Source organism: Papaver somniferum, chromosome 4, assembly GCF_003573695.1.
Source record: "Papaver somniferum cultivar HN1 chromosome 4, ASM357369v1, whole genome shotgun sequence".
Lineage (NCBI taxonomy): Eukaryota > Viridiplantae > Streptophyta > Magnoliopsida > Ranunculales > Papaveraceae > Papaver > Papaver somniferum.
Genome location: NC_039361.1, coordinates 46938221 through 46956879, shown reverse-complemented (window position 1 = coordinate 46956879; position 18659 = coordinate 46938221). Strand labels below are relative to the sequence as shown.

Sequence of the window (18659 nt, the reverse complement as noted above, 5' to 3'; positions counted from 1 at the left end):
ATTTCTTTCTTTTTCTTTTGTTTTTCTAGTATATGCCCAAGGTTATTAAAGAGCGGGCTTGGAAAATAAACACTCTAGGTCGTTTGATTAGTGATAAACCTAGTAGTTCTTCTTGTGAAGGCGGGGAGCTCGAAGACTCTTCTTTTGAGAGCCCTGTTTTTGGAAACTTCAGTTTTGAGAATCTGTCTCTTCGTGAGGAAAATACCCCTAGTACTTCAGATGTGCCAGCAATGGCAACTTTGAAAGATTACATGTTCCCAACTAGGTCCTCCCGAGCTTCGTTCATTAAATTACCAGCGACTACGGCTAATTTCGAGATAAAACCTAGTATTCTTTAGATGATCCCTATATTCTTAGGGAAAGACGATGAGAACCCTTATTTTCATATTAGGGACTTTTAGGAAATTTGTGGGACAATTAGAATAAAAGACCTTACTGATGAAGTCTTGAAACCTAAGATGTTTCCCTTTTCCTTGAGAGATAAAGCCAAGACCTGGCTGAACAACCTACCATTTGAATCCATTGAAACATGGCAGGAACTTATTGCTGCTTTCTATATGAAATTCTACCCTAAGCATAAAACTGCGTCTGTTATGCAGAAAATTAGTGCTAGTGTGCAACAAGAGGGAGAGTCTCTTTATAGGTTTTTAGAGAGATTCAATGATCTCCTATCCCAGTGTCCTCACCATGGATTTGATAAGATGGAACTAGTAGAGATTATTTATGATGGTTTAGACTATTCAACCAAAGCATGGTTGAGTCTATGTGCGCTGGTGAGTTCACTAGTAAAAGTGTTGATGATGCTTTTACCTTCTTAGGAGCTATTGCTGAAAAATCCCAACAGTGGGAGTCTTGTGTTGAACCCCCAAAAGACTCTTGGTCAATAGAAGTAGCACCAATGTGGTAGATACAAGCTTTGAGTCTGATGCTAAGTTTGCTGCTTTGTATAGAAGGTTAGAAGCTTTGGAATTGAATCATCCTAAACATAAGTCTCTTGTTGAACCTGATGATAGGTTTAGAGCCTCTCAAGTGTCTAGTTGTGGAGTAGAACCCAACAACTCGTTTTTGGAAGGTCGGGTTAGTGAAGAGCAAGCCCATGCTGTCTATAAAAATGCTAGGTTTGAGAACCGTCAGAAGTTTGACCCATACTCAGAGACTTACAACCCTGGTTGGAGAAACCATCCTAATTTTTCTTGGTCTAAGGGTCAGAATCAAGGACAGTCTAGTAATTCTCAGCCTCCCCCAGGTTTTGGTTATGCTAAGAACTCTTCAGGTCAACCTCAGTTTCAGAATGAGAAAAAGATCTCCACCTTAGAAGAAACCCTTACTATGTTAGCAAAGAACCATGAGATGTTATCAAAGAACCACTATGGTTTTCAAGAAGGAACCCGGCAGAATTTTAAGAATAATTCCCAGTCTCTTGCTAACTTAGAACTTCAAGTCGGCCAAATATCTAAGTTTCTTAGTGAAAGAGAAGATGGAAGATTCCCTAGTCAAACTGATCCTAACCCTAAAGGAGAGAAATCGTACAATCATGTGAATTCTATAACAACCCTTGGGAGTGGAAAGAAATTTGACAATAAGGTTGTCATGCCTGATAGTGAACATGATGTAGTTCACCCTTCTGAGCCAGAAAATGAGGAGACTGATAGAGTCTCCAAAGAGACCAATGAGGGTCATTCTGTGCCCGGCTTTGTTCCCAGATCCCCGTTCCCCCAGCTGCTAGTTCCAACTAAGAGTGAGTCCAACTTTAATGATATATTGAAGGTTTTTAAGTAGGTTACTATCAACCTCTCATTGTTAGATGCGATTAAGCAGATTCCCGCTTATGCCAAGTTTCTTAAGGATATGTGTACACGAAAGCGAAAACTTAGTATCCAGAAGAAAGCCTTCCTAGCTAGTCATGTGACTTCTATTATTCAGAATACCACTACTCCTAAGTATAAAGACCCAGAGTCCCCTACTATTTCTTGCACAATAGGTAAATACCGTGTCGAGAAAGCTTTGCTTGACTTAGGAGCCAGTGTGAACTTACTGCCATACCATGTGTACCTTAAGCTATGACTTGGTGAGATGAAACCTACCCAGATGACACTTCAGTTAGCGATAGGTCCTTTAAAATTCCTCGTGGTGTGATCGAGGACGTTCTTATTAAGGTCGAAAAGTTTATTTATCCAGTGGATTTTGTTATCCTAGATACCCAACCTGTCCCTGACCCAGAGAACCAAATACCAGTGATTTTAGATCGCTCGTTTTTAGCTACATCCAATGCGATCATTAACTGTCGAAATGGTATTATGAATTTGTCTTTTGGTAATATGACTATTGAGCTGAACATTTTTAATATTAGTAAGCTAACCTCTGAACTAGATGACTCGAACATAGAATAGGTGAACATGATAGGAACATTAGTCGAGGAGTCATTACCAAACACTTTGTTAGAAGATCCATTAGAGAAATGCCTAGCCCACTTTGGGATTGATTTTGATGATGACGATGTGATTAATGAGGTGAATGCTTTGTTAGATTCAAGCCCTTTGATAGACACTAGTAATGGATGGAAACCTAAGTTCGAACCTCTACCCGTTTCTGAGTCTACCCTAGTTCCTTCGTTAGAAAATCCTCATAAGTTGGACCTTAAACCATTACCAGTTTCCCTGAAATATGTGTTTTTAGGCCCATCTTAAACTTTACCTGTGATTATAGCATCCGACTTGGATAATGATCAGGAAAGTAGGCTAGTGACCGTCCTTCAGAATAACAAGGAAGCTTTAGGGTGGACCATAACAGACATTAAGGGTATAAGTCATACTGATTGTATGCATCAGATCTATTTAGAGAGTGACACCAAACCTTCTAGAGAGATGCAACGTCGACTGAACCCTAATATGAAATAAGTAGTTCGAACCGAAGTTCTTAAGATGTTAGATGCAGGCATTATCTACCCCATTTCAGACAGTAAGTGGTTCAGCCCCGTTCAGGTTGTTCCCAAGAAATCCGGTATTACTGTAGTCCAGAATGATAACAATGAGTTAATACCAACCCGGGTGACCACGGGTTGGCGTGTCTGTATTGACTATAGGAAATTGAACAAGGTCACTATGAAGGACCACTTTCCCCTTCCCTTCATCGACCAAATGCTAGAGATATTAGCTGGACGTAGCCATTATTGCTTTTTAGATGGATACTGCGGTTATAATCATATTGTCATAGTCCCAGAAGACCAAGAGAAAACCACTTTTACCTGTCCCTTTGGTAACTTTCCGTATAGACGCATGCCTTTCGAGCTATGTAATGCCCCTGCGACTTTTCAGCGTCGTATGTTGAGCATATTTTCTGACATGGTAGAACGGTTCTTAGAGGTCTTTATGGATGATTTTTCAGTGTTTGGTTCGTCTTTCGATGAGTGCTTGCATCATTTGTCATTATTTTTGACTAGGTGTAAGGAAAAGAATTTAGTACTTAATTGGGAGAAATGTCACTCCATGGTTCGTTCAGGAATTTTTCTAGGGCATATCGTATCTTCGAAGTGTATAGAGGTAGATAGAGCCAAAGTTGACCTTATTAAAACTTTACAGGTCCCAAAAACTGTAAGAGATATTAGGTCATTCTTAGGGCATGCAGGTTTTTATCGTCGATTCATTAAGGATTTTAGCTTGATTTCTAGACCTCTTTGCAATTTGCTTGCAAAAGACGTTAAGTTTGTCTTTGATGATGCTTGTTTAGAGGCTTTTGAGAAGCTTAAGAATTTACTCACTACCGCCCCCATAGTCCAGGCACCCAACTGGAACCTACCCTTTGAGATCATGTGTGATGCTTCAGATTATGTTATTGGTGTTGTGCTAGGTCAGCGAGAAAATAAGTTACTTCATGTGATTTACTATGCTAGCAAAACTCTGAATGATCCCAGTTGAACTATACCACTACGGAGAAGGAACTATTAGCTATTGTGTTTGACTTAGACAAGTTTAGATCCTACCTCTTAGGTTCTAAGGTCATAATCTTTACTGATCATGCTGCTTTGAGGTATCTTCTTTCCAAGAAGGATACTAAACCTAGATTGATTAGATGGATCCTATTGTTGCAGGAATTTTCCTTAGACATTAGAGATAAAAAAGGTGCAGAAAATGTAGTAGGAGGCCACTTGTCTAGGCTTGTTGTGGATACCCTTAATGATTCTCCTCCTGTTAGGGATAGTTTTCCTGATGAACAACTGTTCTTTGTTACCCAAGCACCTTGGTATGCGAATGTAGTGAATTATCTTGTTACTGGTCGAATGCCCCAACATTGGGGTAAACAAGATCGTTCTAGGTTTTTAGCCGAGGTGAAGCATTTCTTTTGGGATGATCCTTATTTGTTTAAGTATTGTCCAGACCAGATTATTAGGAGATGTATACCTTAGAGTGACCAGTCCAGTATTATTTCCTTTTGTCATGATCATGCTTGTGGGGGTCACTTTAGTGCTAAGAAAACTGCTGCTAAGATATTGCAGTGTGGATTCTATTGGCCTTCGTTGTTTAAAGACTCCCATAGTCACTGAGTTACTTGTGAGCGTTGCCAGAAGTTAGGAACCATTTCCCATAGGAACATGATGCCCTTGAACCCTATTTTAGTTGTTGAGGTCTTTGATGTGTGAGGTATTGACTTTATGGGTCCTTTTCCTAATTCTTTTGGTAACCTTTACATCCTTGTCGTTGTAGACTATGTATCTAAGTGGATTGAGGCGGTTGCGTATAAAACCAATGACCATAGGGTTGTGATTGAGTTCTTGAAAAATAATACACTTACACGTTTTGGTACACCGCGTGCTATAATTAGTGATGGAGGGTCGCACTTTTGTAATGGACCTTTTAGGCTTTTGATGAAGAAATATGGTATTATACATAAGGTAGATACCCCGTATCATCCACATACTAGTGACCGTAGAGGTTTCTAATAGGGAGATAAAACGTATATTAGAGAAAACAGTTAATCCTAATCGGAAAGACTGGTCGTCTAGGCTTACTGATGCCTTATGGGCTTACCGTACTGCGTTTAAGACTCCCATTGGAATGTCGCCTTATCGGCTTGTGTATGGCAAGGCATGTCATTTACCTGTTGAGTTAGAACATAGAGCTTATTGGGCTGTTAAGCAGCTAAATTTTTCACTTGACAAGGCAGGAGCCCATAGGAAACTCCAGCTCAATGAGTTGGAAGAGATTCGTATAGATGCTTACGATAGTATGAAGGAGTATAAGAACAAAATGAAACTTGTGCATGATAGAAATATTTTAAGGAAGTCATTTCTCCAGGTCAAAAAGTTCTTCTGTATGATACCCACTTGCATCTTTTCCCTGGGAAGTTACGTTCTAGGTGGACGGGTCCTTTTATTGTTCGCACTGTCTTTCCTCATGGAGATGTTGAGATCGAGACACCAAATGGTAGTAGCTCTTCGAAGGTTAACGGTCAGATATTGAAACCCTTTTTAGAGCCCTTTCCTACAGGTGATGTTGATGAGGTCCCTCTGGAGGACCCTGTTTACCCTTGATTGACCATCGAGTTGATTGTATGTTGTATATTAGTTTTTGATTTCTCTCTTCACCCAGGTACTATCTTTCCGACTTCTCTCTTTACTGATTCCTCATGTTACTTTGCTTTTTGGTATTGCTATTTTATTAGAAACATTGAGGACAATGTTAGATTTAAGTTTGGGGGTGGGGAAGAAACTTTTTGTTAGATTTTAGTTGCAACAAATAAACTCCAGAGCCTAGAAATTTATGCTTATTAAGGTTGGCACTAACCAATCTAAGTGGATGGGAACATCTTGGTTGTAGGAGTTGAGGAACCAATCTGATTAGATGGAAACATCTAAAGAGTCTATTCATAAAAGCACAAAGCTCAGGTGTTACAATTAAAACAAAAAAAAAAACATGGTAGTTTCACCATAACTCGTTGAATCCTAATCCCTTCTATTTTTATTTCATAAGTGATTTGGTGGGGCACACGACTCAAGTTGTTACCATTGCTAGGGTGAAATAGGGTGATTGAGATACCAAAAAAAAAAAAAAAGTTTGAGACCAGACCATCAGACCAACCAGAATAAATTCAATAAAGTCGACCACTGGTGCCCTTGTATATCCCATTTGTGTTGACGTAGAGTTAGGTTTATCGATCACTGGTCCCCTTGTATATGCCAGTTGTTTTGATATTAGTCAGACCGATATCTCAGTCCATTAGGATAGGATCATCTTGGCAGACGCCTTCAGACAGATATGGGAAACACCGTTCACTTTAACCATATATTTTTCTCTTTATCCATCTTTTTAATCTTTCCATGTGATTGTTGACTCCGGTTATGATGTCTAGAAACTATCTGAGTAGAGCTCTGTCACTTATATATGAATTATAGTATGCTGAGTGCAAACTCGTGTACAACAATTGGAATTTCGCATCAGGGTACTTCCTCATATAGTCAATGTTTGTATCAAGGAGATTCTTTAGTTCCTTCCAAGGTTCTGCGTAGATAGTTAGGGTCTGGAGTAAAGGTTTTGTGGGTACACCTCTGGTAAACCCTCCGGAGACAACACTCCGCCGCTAGGGCCACCTAGCGATTTAACGGCTTGCTGAACGTTCTCAGTGTAGTCATTTTATTTTCAAGATTAGATTTACTCGAGGACTAGCAAATAATAAGTTTGGGGGTATTTGATAGACACATTTTTGTGTCTAAGTTGTCCTCAATTTTCTGTATTGTTGGTACTCGATTTCGTACTTATTATGGTTTTTTTTGTATTTGTAGGTATTTTTGGGAAATAATTTTTTTTGGAAAATTCGGCTCGAAAAGTTGCTCGGGGCACCCCGGAGGACATTTGCTATACGGACCCCAGATTTGGCTAAGGAGCACCCGTGGCTATGTGTAGCCCAAATTCATCCACATCACCCATTTTCTATCGGCACCCCCACTCTGGTTAGGGGTCCACCCTTCTTCTTCATTTGAATTCGAGAAATGGCGGGAAAATATTCACACTACTGACATTTTTCAGTTCGTGATTTGGAGGGATTATAGTGTGATTCAATGGCTAAAATTTCATGGGAAGACTTGATTGAGCGTAACAGGCGTGGTATGATTAGTGGTTTCGATTAAATTTTGTTAGATTTTCCGACAGATAAAATATGGCAGTTCGTACACCGGAAGGAGATTTTCACGAGATTACAGCAAGTTAGACGTGCAATGCTCATGTTTGGATGGCACTCGGTTTCTGCAGAAGCGTGGAGAAGTTAAATAAGAGAGATTCTTAAGCTGTAGACGCGTGAAGTTTTAAAACAGGGAATAAAATTTCCGTATCTTGCATGGGAATATTTTTTCATTGACTGCCGTATTATTTGGAGTTATGAAGGCTTATTTTCAGTCCAATTGAGTATTTAAGGGTCTACGGGAGCCAGTAAGAGGTTACGGAGAGTTTGGGAGATTATAGAGCATCACAGAGTTGAGAAAATCAAGTTCCAGAAGCATTTTTCTGCCGCTGCTCATCTGAAGAACGCGAAGAACAGACCATCCAAGAAAGTCGTTTTTCAACAGTGGAAATGACACATAGGAGAGGGTCGAGAATCAGTGACAGTACTGTTCTATCGTTCTTTTCAGTTTGTAACACTTGTAACTGTTGCAAACCCGTTTTTTAATAGTTTTTCTCCATTTCATCTTTGTAAACACCCTTTGAGCAATAAAAATGAATTTTGAGTGTGTTTCCAACATGATGATGAGCTAATTCTCCCACGACCAAGGCAATGAGGAATCTATTCACGCATGAATAATGGGTAACTATTTCATTTTCTCTAATTTTTAATTATAATTCACTCAATAACTGCTCTTGCAGAGTTTTTAAATGTTTACATAATTTTCTTAATTACTTATGATTCAATTTGATAGATTATACTTTGTTTAATCATTTGATAGTCTATGCTTGGGGAATACAATTAATATTTGAGAATATGTTTGATTATTTGTGAATTAAGAAATAAGGGACTTAAAAGATAATTAGAGTTTTGGATTATTTTCCATAATTTATTCATGTTTGATAGTGGAATCAGTGTCTTGCTTATTCCTAATAATCTTGGATTAAGTTTTGTTTGTTTTAAATTTCAGTAAATCTAAAATATTTTGCTTTCATTGGGCTCAACAAACTTTTTACTACAACTCAATTGAAAACCACATCAGGTAGTTAACAATGTATTTGTCCCAATCTCAAGTATCTTGAATGTTCATCTGCTGCTAGTTGTCCATTTGTTGCTTCTCTTCTTCTCCAGTCTCATTGACTTCATTTATTTGATGAGAGCTAGATCTAGAACTTTCAACATCTCTTGTTGTTTTGAATCTTCTAAATGTCTCATTTCTGCTACTTTAGACTCTCTCTCCAGAAGAGTTAGCATTGGAAAATTCTTCTCCTTAAATGTTCTCAGTGTAAACTGAGTTGCAGTATTGCCCATCTTTTGGCCTGACAAAAATCACCATATTAGCTCCCCTGCTATTGATACTCCTCTTTGGTGAAATTCTTGTTGAAGCTTCATCGAAATTCCAATATTCATTCTTTGTCATGCTGTATGGAATCTTGTCCAGAAATTGAAATAGCTTTTGCGTTAAGTCTCTGAGATCCTTTGCCTTATTTTTGCAGTCATCATCATCATAATCAATGATAAAGAAAGATGGGCATAGTTGGTGGGGTTGTTTCTGATGGTAAAATGGAATCCACTGAGTGCAGTCTGCAACATTCTGACTGAGCACTCCTTTGATTTGCGGCTTTATGATGTCCAATTTGATGAGAGCACCAACATCATTTGAATCAACCAGATTGGCATCTTCAGGATCTAATTCCAAAACATTTCCAAGAATTTTCCCCATTTCATTAGCCACATACACATTGAGAAATTCCCGTGGCAACTCCTTGAAGATAACCCAGAATTGTTGCTTATCAAAAGCGATGTCTCTGTAATTTTGAGTTGGATTCCAAGGTTTTATTATCCATAAGAAACCATCCAGACACCAAGGGGCTTCAGGTAAAAACCACTTCCATTCATCCTTGGATTCAAATTTCACAATGAAAATATTTTTACTTTTCTTTCTCAACCCAAGGCTACCAATTTTGTTTCCCTACAGAAGTTTTGCTTTTCTTTCAGCAGCTCCTCTACTCATGTTTTTACTTGTGATGAATTTATCAATGATGCTAATGCCATGTCTTTGAAGACAGATATTGGGGTTGATTTGAGCAACACTGATAACTTCTCTTATGTCATCCGAAGACTCAATTGAAGCAAAGTCCAATTGATTGGTAAGATTGTTGATGTCTTCAGAAGCCATTGAGAAAATTGAAGAGTAAAGAAAAAAGATGAGTAGGAAAATGATGATGCTAATAATTTGATTTGAGTTTGAATTTATAGAGAATTTTCAATTTCTTTTCTTTCTAAGTGGTTGAGAAGAAAAGAAACGCGTAGCTTTTGTCATAGCAGTGATGCCATATATCATCAAACAAGAGATGGTACATGCAACCTTTTTCTAACAGGGGGTTAGTCCACGAGTGAGTTGGAGGGAGTTTAATGTATTTTGAATCTTGGGGATTTTGAGGGAGTGTAAGAGAGTATAGGGAGTTTGAGAGAGTTTCGTGTGTTGAGTGTAGGGAGTTTGAGAGACTCTCCCAAAATCTCTACTTTTTTGAGAGATTTGGAGTGAGGAAAAAATACACTATAAACTCCCTAGAACTACCCAGAACTCCCCAAAAAAAACAAACTCCCTATCATTCTAATTTTTACCACTAACAGGGAGTTTAAGATTTTTTTTTCAAACTCCCCCACGACTAACGGGGTTTTCTAGGGAGTTGGGGAGACTCTTCTAAACTCTCCCACGACTAACGGGGATTTTGAGAGACTCACTCGAACTCCCTCACGACTAACGGGAAAAAACACAACTACACCCAACTCCCCCAACTCCCCCAACTCCCTTGAGGACTAACACCCTGTAAATCTCATCTAATCGATATGACCGACTCTTCAAAGTCTCATCTTGATAATGGATTCCATTCAATCGATGTGACGGATTCTTCAAAGAAACCATTGAAATGAGAAAACTCTCTTAAAAACTGGGACAAACGTATGGACTTCACTACCAAGGTCTTAAACAAGACAAGAAAATTCAGATGGTATCAGCACCCGTGGGACATAAAGAGAAAAGAACAAGGATGATGGGGAAAAATTTGGTTAAAAACAGAAAGATTCGAAAATAAAGCTGAACTACAACATAACGACAATGAATCTATATTAAAAGATTATGAGAATCTTGTAACAGTAACTAGAATTGTTTGATTTAGACATGTAAGATGTAGTTGGGATTCATTAATGGCAGCGGAATCTAGACTCTGAGTCAGCACCGATTCATTCGCCCGATCCACAACCCTCTCTCAATATATTCAACCTTTAGACTTCCCAAAGGTTATATCAAAATTTAAACCTCAAAAAGGTCCCAACTGACGAGTTTCGAACTCAGGTTGCTGGTATCATCACCGAACAACTTTACCACTATACCACAATGGCATCTGCCGAAATGACCGAAATGGTTTTCATTTCCATCAGGTTCGGCTAGTTTAACACTTTAACTAGATTTTTTCACAAAATTCTTACAAACTTGTGCTTTTATATTACTTATGAGTTAGAGTTTGATTAGGTTATTAAGTTTAGGTTATTAGTTTTGAATTAGGTTTAGGCCAATTTCAGCAAGGAATAACTCATTTTACTATTCTTAGGACACCCCATAGCTCATTACAATGGATGGCTCAAGAGGATACGGTCCCTGCAAAAAGGTGCCCAAAAATCTCTACAAATGATCTCATGGCTCGTCGCCTAATTGGCCTAGAAAATGACTAGAGAGGAGAGAAGTCCTACACAAACAGATAAAAACGAGGAAAATAGCACTTGCAGGTTCTCACTCTCACTCGCTCTCTTTTTTCTCATTTTCTTGTTAGTTTCATTGCTGAGGTTTGATCAAAGTAAACACTAACTTCATAAGCCCTAACTTTTTTGATCTACATCTGTTCAACTTTCTAAGGTTTCATTCCCCATATCAGGGTAAACAGCTTACAAACCTTAATTTCAGCATTAATTATAACATGTGCCTATTAGATTTAGTTTTCACTTGTTCATCTATCATTACTGTAAGTTCCTTGCCAACTTTGAATAGTGTGCTGACCCTAATTTGATCAGTTTTACTCACAAACCCTAGAGGGGTTTGAAGGTACATCCATTATCCCTAAGTTCATTAGTTATAATTTGTGTAAAAATTATACTTTTCTTAACTTTATGATCTTTGGGATCAAAGGGTTTTTATGTTAAGATCTTCACCATCTTAGTAATGTGTAGCTATCATCCCACTACTTGTAGTATTTTCATCTTCCTGAATTCTTCTTAGTCTCCTTAGAGCGTCCACAGTGGGAGAGTAAATCCAAATATTTGGTCTTTTGAACAGACGTAGTGGAACGTACTATCGATCAAATTTTGATCAACGACTAAAACCCAGAGTATATTTGGTCTGGGACCAAGACTAAACCCAAATATAGTCGAGCGTTGGTATACTTCACGCCCCACCACCAGGCGGACATATAGTGCACGTCCCACATCAGGCGGACATATATTCCACGCCCCACATCAGGCGTTGGTATAGTCTACGCTCCACATGGGGCGTACGTAAAGTCTACGCCCCATTTTTTTTTTTTTTTTAATTTTTGTATGGGGCGGGCATTATACCCCCGCCCCATTCTTTGTTTTCAAAACCATTTTAGTGGGGCGGGCTTTATACCTCCGCCCCACTTCTTTCATTTTTTTTCTTTTTTTTTTTTAGAATCTACCCAATCAGACGTTGGTATAGTCTACGCCCCACACCAGGCGAACGTATAATGTACGTCTGACCAAATTTAGTCTTTCCACCGTAGCGTCACACACCATACTAAACCCAAAATTTGATTTTTTTTTTTTTTTCCCTCTTTGGTCTTTGGTTATACTCGCACCACTGCAGTTGCTCTTAGTCATCCATTCAAGTTGCATTGTTTTCAGTTAGGGTGATGGTGGAATGGGTTTCACATGCAGTACAGGGTTAGGTCTACGAAGAGGTCAAGTTTGTTACACTGGAACCCGGTATCTTGATGATTAGTCTTTAAGCATTGAGCTGTTGAAGTGCCTTGCACTGTTACTACTTTCGTACATATGCACTGTGAACAATGCAGTCTGATGCTAGTGTTTTAGGAAGTATAACATTGAATTATATCACCGCTCAAGTGACGTTTGAGCCAGAGTTGAATGCATGAAATGCCATTATCCGTATTTATTGTAACTACACTACATCTAGTTTTGGAACTGGCCCTCTAGTCCACAGATTAGTATCTTATAATTCAAAAGAAAAGAAAAATTACTTGAAACTGTAACTAGGTGCAATTCCGTTTTACTCAAAGTAACTTGCTAGGTAAAACAAAGACATGAATGGGAATTATAATTTCTTTTTGCTTTTCAGTTTCATCCTTGTGTTGAGCATCTTTATTACCAATATAAAATGGAAATCCATTGTACATTATATCAGATGGAGCCTTCAGCAAATGAATGTATCTCTATTGATAAACAGTCTGGGTTCTTGCAGGAAAAATCAAGTCCTCCCTCTCAACAGATAGCTGATGAATGTAAAGGCTAAATTATCCTTTGTGTAAAGAGAAGTTTTATGCTTGATAATTTTTTGTGGGCTGATTCCGTTTGTCTTGCGCTTTTCTTTTTCGACAGCTATGGGAAAACCCCGAGCTAACGTTGCTAGAACAATTCAGCTAGACACTCAAATGGAGTTGGAACAGGCCGGATCCTCCCAGTCCCAGATAGTATTGGGTCTTCCCTCTCTGCAGGAAACTGGTGACACGCAAGTGGAATTCGAACATTCGAGCTCCTCCCCAATAATATTGGGTCTCCCATCTGTGCAGAAAATTGGTGAAAGTAAGACTGCGTCTACGTTAGTTATTCTTCTTTAGAGGGAATGCTCTTGGTGCCTCAAATTCCTTTATGAGCTTTTAACATTCCTCTTGCTTTCTCTTTTTGGCAGCTATCAAAGTATCAGATATAAATGATTCTAAATCACCGTGTAATCCAATTCAGCAAGAGGCTGAAAACGAAATCGATTCCACAGAAGAAGAACAGGATCAGATGAAATTAAATGATACCACCACAATGGAAGAACAAGATGAACCTTACTTTCTTACTGATAAACCTTACTTTCACTGCATCCTTGGGAAAACACAACTCCATAACATGGTGAGTATGCTTGAAATTCAATCAGGTTTAGTATTTCTCGTTTTCAATTTTAAAGTTTTGGTCCCTGATTGGTTATTAAACAGATATGGTTTATGTTTGAACAAAAGAGAATATGAGTCGACTGTTTTCCTCTTCAGGGGATTCCTAAATCTGTCAATCAACTACTTCCAGAAAAAGAGGTTCCAGTCAATCTTTCCTACAGAAACAAGACCTGGAAGGTGAAATATCAAGGCAATCGTGTGACCAAAAAGTTTGATTCAAGCTGGAAACATTTTGTTCATGATAACAACCTCAGATTTGAAGATGGCTGCGTTTTTGAACTCACTGAGCACCGCGACAATTGTATCAACTTCAGAATTCAGATTCTTGATGGTGATATCCCGTCTGAGTTGCTTGATCGGGTCGAGGGCCAGACTATAGAACATCCAATTACTATAGGCTGAGACTAATTAGGATAATGAGTTAGTAGTGTTTGTTGGATCACTAACATATCTAGAATGTAAGAATCCTTTACATTAGTATATAATACTTGCACAATGTATCTCCAAATCTTGTGATCAGGGAATGAACAGAGCTTTAAAAAATATCCTAATTCCTGAGTTATGTTCTGCACCCCTGCTTTTCGTTCGAGTCCACATGGATTATTTTTGTTTCTAATTGCTGCACCTAACTTATTTTCATGCCAACAAGCAGAAGCATTGGATTTGCATTCGAATGTGGAACTTCCTACTATTAAATGAGAACTTGGTACTCAATAAACTTCAGCTTTCTGACCAAACTTCATTACCAGAAGTAGATAGAAACAGAGTTCAACTAATCCCTACACAAATTTGCGCATGGTTTAGAGGATGAATCATAAGCTCTAAGATTATTACCATTCTCTAAATTCTCTGTTCTCCAAAGATCAGAATGATACTCAAATATTTGGAGACACAAGTGCCCAAAGATCAAATTTGACAAATTTTACCTTCTTCATTTCAAACTCAAGAAAAGCAAGGAAAAAGAGAAGGTTTTCTTACAAGTTCAAGCATCTAAAGACAACTTAAGTATGGAAAAAGAAATATAAGAGAAATCTAATTCAATGAATAATTAGTGTTAAGCATCAAGCTTAAATCCAAGATGGATAAATTCTTTCCTTTCTTCAATGGTTTGTACAGAAATTCTACATCCCAAAACCCTCCTCAGCTTCCTTCCTTCACTTGTCTCGAAGGGAACAAAATTTGGGTATGTCGCAGTTCTTCAATAAGGGAACAAAATAGTGACTCCCACATCATTTCTACTACCCATATCCTCCAAGAGTGTTTTTGCGAAGGAATTCAGTTCAGGGAAAAGTTAAATGCAAGAAAGATAGGAACTTACAATATCCTACAAGAAAATCAAACTAATAAGTAGAACTAATGCCCCACTGATAAGTGAGCTTGAAAAAACACCACCATTCACTCCAAGACTGGACCCGGAAGTCGAGTTAGTCGATTGAACTGTTGTCCCATTTATGAATGTGCCGTTCTTACTGCAAACACATAACAAAATCAGAGACAGATATCAGTATTACAGAAGCGAGACATATATAAGGAAACATAACTAAAGGCAGTTGGGAATAGTCAAGAATTATACCTTCCAGCATACAGACAAGTACCATGACCTGTGATACAAAAGAAGTAGACAACAGTTGTTAGCATACTGAAAACAAACAAATGAAGTGGAGGGAAATATCAGAAAGCAATAAACTTCGGCAGGATTTTAAGCAACTCACTGGGGTTAGTGGTGGTAATGGAAGCAACTCCGTTGAAGTCACAAGTTCCAGGACCCATTCCATTCTCATGATAATACGTATCAAATGCATAAGTAGCATGTGCAGCTACGGTGTCTGGCTCATAACATGGCTGCCCCTGTAACATAGCCGAACAATCTACTTTTCCTTGACCACAAGCCCAGTCCAGAGCTGCCTGCAACATTTTCTGATCAGCACCATCTCGTGCAACACAGTAGGTCTGATTTGTCGTGTCATTCGCCAATACAGATCCAGAACCTGTTAAACGCATGATGTATATTGGCACACCATTTGCATCGAACAACCCCCAGTTCTTCTCAGAAACTGACCCTGGTCTCAAGTCTTCGTTGTAAAGCTCGTACAAGTAGGTACTAACCGCAACTCCTGGGTGCTTTGGAGTCCCAGTATTGTTCAGAACATGTCGGATCAAGTTGCTGTTGTACGTATTTGCATTATCAATAGTTGCGCCTGGCTCAGATACATCACCTTTTGATGGCCAACCTGATTCTGTTACTACAATAGGAACATTAGTGATGTTCAGGTAAGCCATTGCGAAATAAGCTGCATCAATCACAGCGTCAAACACATTTGTGTAATGGAGAAGAGTATTGGAATCCACAGCTTCTTTGTTTGGGGGCAAGGGACGGAAAAGTGCATAATCTAAGGGAATGACGTTATTTGATTGCATGTAGTCGTAGTATGGGTACACATTGAGCATAAGGTAGGATCCTGTTTGCTGTAGGAATTTGAGCATTGGAACTAAAACTGGATCCCAAGAACGGTTAAAGAAGGCTTGGGATGGTGGAAATGAGTCCAGGATAATTGAAGAAGAGAGTGGTGTGGAAACTTTAATTTGCTTGTCGAGGTTCGATGCAAGTAAGGCAGAGTGTAGGTATGTCATAGCACTGACAAGGACTGGTGCAGCATTTGGGAGTACTGTTAGGATTTCAGACCCAACAGCTATGGCTGTGATGTTGGTCGCAGGATAGTGAGCCACCACATTACGAGCAACCCAATTCGCTGCTGTAGCATTTGATTGGCCAACACCAAGAAGTTCGTTATTGGGGACAGAAACTGTGACCCGTATTCCAGTCTTCGCGAGTGCAAGCAGCATTGCCCTGTCAGCGTCATATAATCGGACGTGTCGGATCTGCTGAGCCTTGAGTAGCTGAACCACCTGAGTTGGATTTGGCATGTCTGATAGAGCTGTTCCAATGTTCACCCCAATGAAGGCACCTGCAAAATAAAGCATAAAATGTTACTAACAATTACAGTCACATTATCTATGTCAGTTATGTATGCTCTTAAAAATGACAGTAAACGGGTGTGTATAAACATTCTAATTTGTACCAACTGATATCAACGAATGAACATGTGAATTAGTATTAACTGGTAGAAGCTAGCTAATCATCCATTCCACATGATATTAATCATTCGCTCATCCAGATCTCCCCAACATATAATACAAATCCAAGAATGCATATATCACAATTTAACTAGTACAAAAGGCAATACGAACCCCTTTAGATCATACCAACACTGATGTCTGTCCATTTCAGATCCAACAGTTAATCTCTGGGTCCCCAACCATTATTCTGCATGTGAGCCTATTGTACTATGGACAAAAATTACATGTTTATTTTCTATAGTATCATTTTTAGTCTTGTTTTGAAGAACAAAATAATTGCACATCTATGAATTTTTCTTTATTACATCAACTAGCTAAACATATTCTTCAAGACATGTACGACTCATATTCAACTGTGTCATATCACATTACAAGTCACAGTCCAAACCAGCTGTATAATTTGGACAGAGCGGATGACCTAAAAAGTTCCACAATATGAACAATCCAAAGATTCTAAAGATCTTATTATCTCCCACACATTTCACTTTACTCAAAACACTAAACCCTTTTTTTCCTCATAAGATGTATATACACTTTTGTCCTCCCCTATTTCAGTATTATCACTGACCAAATTCTTCTACCCATACCATTACGCAACCCGGAAAAACTGGTCCTACTTTACCCCATCATCAAAATGTTCTTTTATTCAGTATGGGTGTAAGAAAAAACAATTCACAAATGATACAATCTCAAATCAAAGAGCTTTTTACACACTGAAATCATGTATTAATCATATTCAAAGTAAAACAAAAAAATAAGAAACTGACATAACTGTCTAACATGTGCTCCTCACCAATAAAACTGAATTAAATAGGGTAGATAGCATGAACAAACATGTACATAATAATCTACTAAACATTGTATCCAAAAACAAGAAAAAGTTCCACACTACCCATAACCTTTAAAAGTGTTGAAAGGCTACATGATACCAGTTAGGATTCTTGTAATTTTGCATTGGTCATTGTATCTATGCAAGTTTTTTGAGACATGGAGAGAGACCATTCACGTGCAAGCCCGACTGAGCTGGTCAGTGCATGTAGAGAATGTGTAGACAAGTGCAGCATAAGACAATGACCAGAACAGAAGAAGCTACTTTTCTCATCTTCTCTGGATAATAACAAATACATAACACCAATAACAAAGCATTTTTGTAAGGGGTATTTTTGTCATCTTGTACATAAGTATCAGCTGTATTGCATTTTCTAGACCCTGGAAATTTCTTTTAGTCTTTTGATACATAGACTTTCAACACAAACATAGACCTTTTGGAGGTCATTAAATTTCAACCTTCCTCTTTATCTAACCCTTGCACCAAATCTATTTTATTAATGGCAAAGATATTACACTAGAGTATGAATCTATACTCTAAGATTGTGTCTTTGATGAACCCTAACTACACTTGATGATTATAAATGATCAATGTTCACTAAAACTGTAATAGTATTAGCTAAAACAAACACAAGAATCACTTGAGGAAATGAACAAAAATCACTTGAGGAAATGAAAAAGTGGCAAAATGGGAAGAAACCCCTTTTGGGTAATAATCAAAGAGCTCAAAATGCATCATCCATAACAAAATATAAGCTAAACCCATTGAAATACACTAATAGGTAAAACAACCCAGGAAGTAGAAACAAGAAATAGAAGGAGGAGAAGTGGAGAATCTTACCTTCATCAGCAGTAACAACTGATGATGATAACACAGCAAAGAGTAAAAGAAGAAGTAAACCCATTGTAACTAACACTCCAAATAGCAGCTTGGTATAGTATATTAATCTTCTTCTTCACAGTTAAAACCCAGCTGAGAAAATCCCTAGAGACAGAGACTGAGAAGCTTGAGAAAACAGAAGAAATGAAGCACCTTTTTTGAGGTTTTTGTAGCGGAGAGAGGAGTGGAAATAAACAATTTTAATAAGCAAAGGGAAAGGAGAGTTTGAGGGATTTAAAGAGGAAAAGGGTGACTAAGCAAACTTTGTCGTACTGCAACAAATGCTACTGTTTGATCATCAATCACGTGAAACTATGTCAGAGATCAGACGGTTGAGATTTTCTTACACAGAGAGAGAAGTCCCTACTACTTGATAAAGGAGAAGTTGTAAGTATATTGTAGCCGTTTGAATGATCCTCTTGTTTTGAAGGGACTGACTGTCTATAGTGTAAGAAGGTGCGATCTACGAGGGA

General features: G+C 38.3%; 2 protein-coding genes across 2 annotated transcripts; one reads left to right on the top strand and one right to left on the bottom strand.

Moving 5' to 3' along the window:
- The first annotated feature begins 10889 nt into the window (after nt 1-10889).
- Nucleotides 10890-13923, top strand: LOC113273833 (B3 domain-containing protein Os04g0386900-like). Its single transcript, XM_026523428.1, has 4 exons — nt 10890-10938; nt 12781-12984; nt 13091-13299; nt 13437-13923. Exons 2-4 carry the CDS (start codon nt 12783-12785, stop codon nt 13740-13742), a joined length of 717 nt encoding a protein of 238 aa, XP_026379213.1. The 5' UTR covers nt 10890-10938; nt 12781-12782; the 3' UTR covers nt 13743-13923.
- A 423-nt stretch (nt 13924-14346) lies between these two features.
- LOC113275374 (glucan endo-1,3-beta-glucosidase 2-like) lies at nt 14347-18386 on the bottom strand. The gene is made up of 4 exons (XM_026524859.1): nt 18148-18386; nt 15053-16306; nt 14914-14941; nt 14347-14809 (listed from the first exon to the last, which is right to left on the bottom strand). The coding sequence occupies exons 1-4, from the start codon at nt 18209-18211 to the stop codon at nt 14665-14667; spliced, it is 1491 nt and encodes a 496-aa protein (XP_026380644.1). The 5' UTR covers nt 18212-18386; the 3' UTR covers nt 14347-14664.
- Between the last annotated feature and the right edge of the window lie 273 nt (nt 18387-18659).

Bases quoted from the DNA above. Each gene is read 5' to 3' on its own strand.
- LOC113273833 (XM_026523428.1), top strand. From the start codon at position 12,783: ATGGGAAAACCCCGAGCTAACGTTGCTAGAACAATTCAGCTAGACACT. The intron at 12,985-13,090 runs GTAAGACTGCGT...TCTTTTTGGCAG, and splicing joins TGTGCAGAAAATTGGTGAAA to CTATCAAAGTATCAGATATA. The intron at 13,300-13,436 runs GTGAGTATGCTT...TTTCCTCTTCAG, and splicing joins AAACACAACTCCATAACATG to GGGATTCCTAAATCTGTCAA.
- LOC113275374 (XM_026524859.1), bottom strand. From the start codon at position 18,211: ATGGGTTTACTTCTTCTTTTACTCTTTGCTGTGTTATCATCATCAGTT. The intron at 16,307-18,147 runs GTAAGATTCTCC...TTTATTTTGCAG, and splicing joins AGTTGTTACTGCTGATGAAG to GTGCCTTCATTGGGGTGAAC. The intron at 14,810-14,913 runs GTATAATTCTTG...ATGTGTTTGCAG, and splicing joins ACTTGTCTGTATGCTGGAAG to TAAGAACGGCACATTCATAA.